Source organism: Emiliania huxleyi (assembly GCF_000372725.1).
Source record: "Emiliania huxleyi CCMP1516 unplaced genomic scaffold EMIHUscaffold_60, whole genome shotgun sequence".
NCBI lineage: Eukaryota > Haptophyta > Isochrysidales > Noelaerhabdaceae > Emiliania > Emiliania huxleyi.
In genome coordinates, this window is record NW_005197506.1 from 1 (window position 1) to 6,609 (window position 6,609).

Here is a 6,609-nt window from a genome sequence, read left to right on the forward strand (position 1 = left end):
TCGGCTGGAGAGTACCACAGTCTGGGCCTCACCGCCGACGGCACTGTCTGGAGCTGGGGCGGGGAGGCTTTGTCCAGCTGGGCCACGGCGACCAGCAGCACCAGCTGCTACCGAAGAAGATCGAAGCCTTTGGCCCGCGCGTCGTCGCTGTGTCGGCAGGGCGCGACTACAGCCTCGCCCTCACCGCCAATGGCGCCGTCTGCTGGGGCCGTGGCATCTACTCAGGTTGGGCCACGGCGACGAGCAGAGCCAGCTGCTGCCGAAGAAGGTTGAGGCTTTGACTGGCCAGCGCGTCGTCGCTGTGTCGGCTGGGGCCTACCACAGCCTCGCCATCACCGCCGACGGTGCTGTCTGGAGCTGGGGCTGGGGAGCCTCAGGCCGGCTAGGCCACGGCGACGAGCAGAACCAGTGGCAACCGAAGAAGCTCGAGGCCTTTGCGTGGGGCAAGGGTGAACGCGGCTGCCTAGGCCACGGAGAGGAGCTGTCGAACCAACTGCTGCCCAAGAAGGTCGAGGCGTGGCCGCCGGGGTGAGGTATCGGGCGCTCTGTACGGCTGGCCGGGCGTTTAGTTGCTTAACCTTCGCAATCGTGGGATCGCTTGTCATGCGAGAGAGTGCGCTGTGTTCTTGTTTTCTTAAGGGCGTACGCCCTTAGTTTTCTATCCGATGTGTCTGCGTGCTCTTGGAGCACTTGGAGTGCGGTCAGTAACCTCACGTCCAGGACCGGGGAGCTGAGAAGCGCACCCAGTTGGCCGGACGCTCGGGATCGGGTTACGGGCTAGAGAGCCCTGCTCGATTTTCTTCTGATTCCGAAATGCAGCATGCCACCGCCGAGCGCGAGCGGCGCGCTTCGTCTTCTGTGAACGACGCGCCCGCCCACATAGCGCCTGCTGGGCCAGTCAACACGGGTGGCACCGCCGGCGATGCCGAGCCGCGCCTCATCAACGTGCGGTCGCCCTGCCAGCAGCCAGGCTCGACGCCTCTGCACACTGAGCCCGCCCCTCTCCGACAGGTCCTCGTCACGCCAAAACTCTCTTTTGCCCTCCGGCTGCAGCCTGGCTGGAAGCGGGCGTCCGACATCGAGGAGGACGCGCTGCGGCTCGCCTTCCTCGCTCGCTTCCCCGTCAAGCTGCGCGCCGAGCACCTCACCTTCCGGTGCGCGACGCCAGCGGCCAGCCTCGAGACGGGCACGCTCGTCTACCGAATCGGCGCCGCAGACGTGTCCGAGGACCGCGTGCTCCTCTCGGTGCTCTCGGAGCTCGACAAGTCCTACACGGCAAAGTTTGAGGCCGCCCTCGAGCGGGCGCGCGCCGACTGCCTGTCGGCCTCAAACTGCTTCCAGGTCGTGGCGGACGAGGTCCGCGCCCGCACTTGGCCTCTCCCACTTTCCACGCCGTGGAAGCTGGACGTGGGGGTGGAAAGGGCGCCCCTGCTTGCCAGGCGCGCGTGGATGTGATCCGCCGCACGCCTCGCTCCGTTAGGTCCGCACCGCGCAAGAGGCAACGTCGCGCCGGTGGGGGGCGGAGTGTCGGGTGGGACTCCATCGACAGGCACGACGTACCGCCTTGCCTGTGAGCAGGTGGGAGTCGGAGGTCCGATCGCTCAAGGAGACGCAGGGCAAGAGCCAGAAGCGGCTCTTCCTCCTCGAGCAGGAGAGAGAACACCCGAGATCACACCCGAGATCATACTCGAGGTGACCCGAGATCATACTCGAGATGGCCCGAGATGGCCCGAGATGACTCGAGATGACCCGAGATTGCCCCGAGATTGCCCCGAGATTGTAGGAGCGAGACCAGCTGCGCGACCAGCTGCTGCGCGCGACAACCTCCTCCAAGCGAGCCGTCTCGGAGCTGCGGACCAACCTGGGAGGCCTCGCCGAAGAGAACGCATCGCTGCGGCGTGTGTGCCTAGACGCTGCCTGCACGGAGCCGTGCACTCCGACTAGCTCTCGAGAGGACACACGGGCTCAGCCTGCAGCCCGCCGCGCTCGCTCGCTCGCTCGCTCGCACGCGCGCGCGTAGTCTCGCGCTGCTCGGACCTGCACGAGCAGCACACTCGCCGTGCCGCCCTGACTGACTGGTGTGTGTGTGCGCGCGCATGGCACAGGCACGAGCTCGCAGAGCTCAAGGAGCAGCTGCGTGCTGTGGCTGCGGCGGCCGCCGCCCTTCCCGCCGCCGCGGCCGGCGGCGGCGCGGCCGGCGGCGCGGGCGGGCGGCAGGGCGAGGCGGCTGCGACTCCGACGGCGCCAAGGAGGTGGTGTGAGCGGCATCTCTCTTCACAGTTGGTGGTGCGAGCAGGCTGCGACTCAGACGGACGGCGCGCAGGACGAGGCGGCGGCGCGCGAGGAGATGGCGCACTGGCAGCAGCAGCTCTCCGCGGTGCGCACGCGAGACTCGCCGAGATTCGCCGAGATTCGCCGAGACTCGCCGAGACTCGCCGAGACTAGCAGCGCGCAGCTAGATTCGCCGAGATTGCGCGGCGCGGGATGACGGGGTTGTCGCCCGTAGGTGAGCGAGTGGCTCAAGACGGGCGCGGCGCTACTTCAGGACGCGCCTGGCGTCTCGGCCTCGACGAGCGTTCCCTCCGGCTGAGCCAACGCTGGCCACGGGACCGGGCCGTTGACTGTTGTGCGCTCTTGTTCTCAGCGTCGTGTGGGGATGATTGTGCTAACGGGTAGCTCTGCGTAGATCAATGTATGTGGGTATGGCATTATGTACACTCTACACACATGGAGGGGGATGTTGCACGAGTATATGGGCCAAAAGCGTCGAGAAAATGTCCCCAAAAAGCGTGTCTCGAGTTTGTTCCATTGTTGCAGCCCCGCGGCACAGCCGGCGCGCGCTGCCAGGAAGCACCGCTCGCGTGTCGGCGGCACTCCCTGGCACCCAGCGAGTGCCGCGAACCGACCAGACCGAATAGGCTCGACGCCGCGCTCGCTGTGGGGCTGCAACAAAGTCGCCGCCGAGCGTGCCATCGAAGGCGTCCCGGCGGAGATGATGGAGTGTGAGACCTGAGGCTGCGGAGGTGACGCCTGAGGTACCGGCCCGTGCACAGCGACTCAGCCGGCGACCGCCACGGGCTCAGACGAGACTTGTCGACTCGTTACGGCTCAGCTTCACCGTGGTCATCGGGCGTCTGTCGACGTCAGGACCACCCATACAGCTCGCGGGTTTGAGGTCGCAAGAGCCAAGATGGTGGCGTTTGGACATCCCAACCATCACACAAGACAGCCTGTAGGTGATGGCGGGACGGCGCAGTGTTTGTGGCACTCGGCAGTAGGCACCCGCGGCACGGCCCCGCTGTCGGCTCTCGGGCTGCGGAACCGGCCCCAGAACGGGACGGTCCGGGCGAGTGTGGCAGCTCCTGCGCTAGTATGGGCACCCTCTATTATAGCACTACTGATCCTGGTCATTAGAGCTGCCAGGTCAGGAGCCGGTAGTAGACAACGAGTGTCTGTCTTTGTGCATGCGAGTTTTTTGTTTTCTTTTCTTTTCTTAGTCCTTACGTACACATGTTCTCTCTTCTCACGAACCGAAATAAATAAATAAAACGGGCAAACTCTGAGACGAGATGGGATTTAGGGACATGTGTCCCCGCCCTGCACGATCTTGGTGTGAGGGATCTTCAATCCGTGTCCCCTCACCCTCACGAACCGCGAAAGAAACGCAAGTCTCTCAAAAAAACAGCGACGTCGTACTCTGACTGAGCGCTGAGGAGTCTCTGGAATATATTAATAAAATCACCACGGTGAAGGGTGCGCCTCCCACGTCCCTGAGAGACCATCCACAGGCATCAACACATAGCATTTCGAACCACGAGCGCACAATAGTTCAACCACAAGCTCCTGGGTCGGATCCCCCTCCTCCCCCCCTCCCCAATGGCCACGCCCCTCCTGACCGCGCGCCAAGGCTGCTGCTGCTTGCCCGCCCTTCAGCGAGACGCGTCGCCCTCACGCCTCAGGCATGCCCGCGGGCAGAGACCAGGAAGAGACGTTCCCGACACGGCGACAGCACGCCACAGCACCAGCACCAGTGCTCCGCCGGCAGCGCGGCCTCCCCAGGGTCGAAAATGCGAGCCCTACGTCCGCGCGTGCTGGACGCTGTCCTGCGCGGGGTGAAGGGAGGGGGTGGGCGGGCGGGCGGGCGTGGAGGCCACTTCGCCCGCTTCGGCGCAGAGAGAGAGGCAGAGGGCTGCAGAGAGGCATCGGGCCGCAAAAAAGGGAAAGAAGAAGAGGGGGCCGGGAAGGGGGGGGGGGGGGGGAAAGGGGCGTGCGGCTCCTGCGCGCTCGAGCTGCTGCCGTCGTGGTCGGCGAGGAGCAAAGGCTGCGCACCCCCGTCCACCTTGACGGCGTGCTGCCTATCATGTAGGGGGATCTAATCTGATGTCAGATGCGCTCCCCCCGTCCGCCTCGACGCCGTGCCGCCTGCGGCTCTCAAAGTTCTTGCGCATGCGCTCGAGGAAACCCTCCTTGTCCGCCGGTTTGCCGCCGCCGCCGCCGCCGCCGCCGCGGGGCCCCTGCGACTCGTACATGGCCAGCGCCTGGCTGGCGAGGCGCGAGTCGCTGTTGCCGAGCTCGCGCTCAAACTGCTCGCGGATGAATGCCTCGTACTTGACCGGGTCGTCACGCACCTCCGGCGGAACCGGCCGGCCGAGCTGTTGGACCAGGTCGTCTGCAAACTGCTTGAAGAGCGCCATCGCCATCGCCTCGTCCGAGTCGTACTCGCCGCCGCCGCCGCCGCCGCCGCCGCCGCCGCCGCCGCCGCCACCCGACATCTCGAGCAGCTGCTGGATCGCCTCCTCGATCCCTCCGCCGCAGGTAGCCAGGATGGAGGCGAGGACGTCGCGGTCGTAGTCGGGAAACATCTGCGCCAGAGAGTCGAGCTGGTCGCCGCCGTCGTCAGCTGGCATCGGCGGCGCAACCACATGCTGCTGCGGTGGCGGTGCCCACGGCGCCGGCGCCGGCGCCTCACTCGCCCGCTGCTGCGCCTGTGCCATCATCTGCGGCGTGATCTGGAGAGGCGCCAAGGACGGCATGTCGTCGAAGGATTGGTAGTCGCCCATTTGGGGCGATTGGCAAGAGAGAGCGGACTTGTTGATGTGACCGGCGTCTGGCTGTGGGTTCCGGCTCCTACCCGGATAGGGGGTCTGCCGCACTGACTCGCGCCAAAACGCCCTACCTACCTACCTATTGCGGGCGCCAACCGCCAGGCTCCGTGCCCCACCTACCTACCTATTCCCAGGCCGCGCTGCGAACGAAGCGAAAAATACCCGTTGAGCCCTCTGTGAATAGGCTCCCAGCGCCCGCCGCACCCGTCTCGGCTGGCGTCCCAACCGCAGGCGACTCGTCTGGCATGGCCCCGTTCGGGGCTAAACGCGCCGTTTCCCGCCCGCGCGAGCGGAAGCGGTTTTCCCACTCCTCTTTTCGGGTCCCCCCCCCCCCCCCCGCGCCCCCCCCACACGCACACCACCACTACCAACCTACCTATTGCGGGCCCCTCTGGGGCGGTCAAAACCGGACCTATCTACCTATTGCACAGGGTCTAACGGGTGGGGACAGACCCCCTATCCGGGTAGGAGCCGGAACCCTGGCAGAGAAGCGAATAACCAGCGGCGCTGGGCGACACGCTTTTTTATAGGCGCCGCCGGGCGCCGCAAGCGGCGTGGCGTGGAGCGGTTGTGCATCCCTCCGGGGGGCCCTCTGCGCCGGGGAGGCGTTGTTGGAGGCTAGGGCGTCTCAGAGAAGCGGAAAAACACCGTGAAGTGCTCAGGCGCGGACATTGGATCTACTCTCGATCGCCCCACTTGCTCTTTCTCGGCCTCGCCTCTGCGGGCGGCGCCGCGGCGGCGGGCGGCGCGAGCGTGCCACCCGAGCTGAAGCTCACAGGCGCACCTAGCGCGCAAAAGACACCACAGTCAGAGAGCGTGAGAATGCGGGAGCGTGCAATGGGAGTGCACAGACAAGGGCTACTGAATGCAGCGGCTGGTGTGCGGGGCGACAGGAGTCCGCTGCTTCCTTCTCGAGGGGTGGGGTGCGCCTTGCTTGCGCGACTGCCTCTCCTCCCACTCGCGCCTCCGCGCCTCGATCCTAGAAGGGGAGGGGGGAGGGGGGGAGGGGAGGGGAGGTGAGGCGGCGCGTGGTGTGCGGCGCGCTGGGGTGGGGGGCGTGTGGGGGCAGCGTGGCTCGCGATGTCGGCGCATCTCCCGCCGGGTCGGCGCCTCTCGTAGTTATCCTCCTTTGTGAGCTCCGCGGGGTCGTACACGGCGGGAGGGTAGTTTGTGCCCGCCTCTCGCACCTGGTCCAGGAGGGGAAGGGCTGGTGCACGTGGGTGAGCGCTGGTGTGTGTGTGTGTGTGTGTGTGTGTGTGTGTGTGTGTGTGTGTGTGTGTGTGTGTGTGTGTGTGTGTGTGTGCGTGTGTGTGTGTGTGAGCGTGTGTGTGTGTGTGTGTGTGTGTGTGTGTGTGTGTGTGTGTGTGTGCGCTTGTGTGCCTGTGCGTGTTTTGTTGTATTGTGTTGGCAAGAGCCCACCCCCCCCCCCCGCGGTGTGGTCTAAGACGGGCGGGGGCCTCGCCATATGGAAAATCTCAAACAGCTTCTTCAATGATGGCGGGGG

General features: G+C 65.8%; 4 protein-coding genes across 4 annotated transcripts in view; 2 read left to right on the forward strand and 2 right to left on the reverse strand.

The window, feature by feature from the left end:
• EMIHUDRAFT_357542 (hypothetical protein) lies at positions 1–658 on the forward strand (the record flags this gene model as incomplete). Its single annotated transcript, XM_005764145.1, has 1 exon — positions 1–658. A coding segment is annotated over one exon (344 nt), but the record flags the coding sequence as incomplete, so codon positions are not given.
• A 155-nt stretch (positions 659–813) lies between these two features.
• Positions 814–2,590, forward strand: EMIHUDRAFT_214063 (hypothetical protein; the record flags this gene model as incomplete). The annotated part of the gene is made up of 5 exons (XM_005764146.1): positions 814–945; positions 1,012–1,356; positions 1,784–1,900; positions 2,297–2,377; positions 2,507–2,590. 5 exons carry the CDS (start codon positions 814–816, stop codon positions 2,588–2,590), a joined length of 759 nt encoding a protein of 252 aa, XP_005764203.1.
• Positions 2,591–3,713: 1,123 nt separating this feature from the next.
• On the reverse strand, positions 3,714–5,094 carry EMIHUDRAFT_422175 (hypothetical protein). The gene is made up of 3 exons (XM_005764147.1): positions 4,423–5,094; positions 4,277–4,355; positions 3,714–4,103 (listed from the first exon to the last, which is right to left on the reverse strand). The coding sequence occupies exons 1-3, from the start codon at positions 5,058–5,060 to the stop codon at positions 4,077–4,079; spliced, it is 744 nt and encodes a 247-aa protein (XP_005764204.1). The 5' UTR covers positions 5,061–5,094; the 3' UTR covers positions 3,714–4,076.
• Positions 5,095–5,723: 629 nt separating this feature from the next.
• EMIHUDRAFT_214065 (hypothetical protein) overlaps positions 5,724–6,609 on the reverse strand; it is a gene marked incomplete at both ends in the record, with an annotated part of 1,418 nt that continues 532 nt past the window's right edge. The window contains one exon of the mRNA XM_005764148.1: positions 5,724–5,782. Coding sequence (XP_005764205.1) covers positions 5,724–5,782 — 59 coding nt within the window. The remainder of the gene's footprint in view (positions 5,783–6,609) is intronic.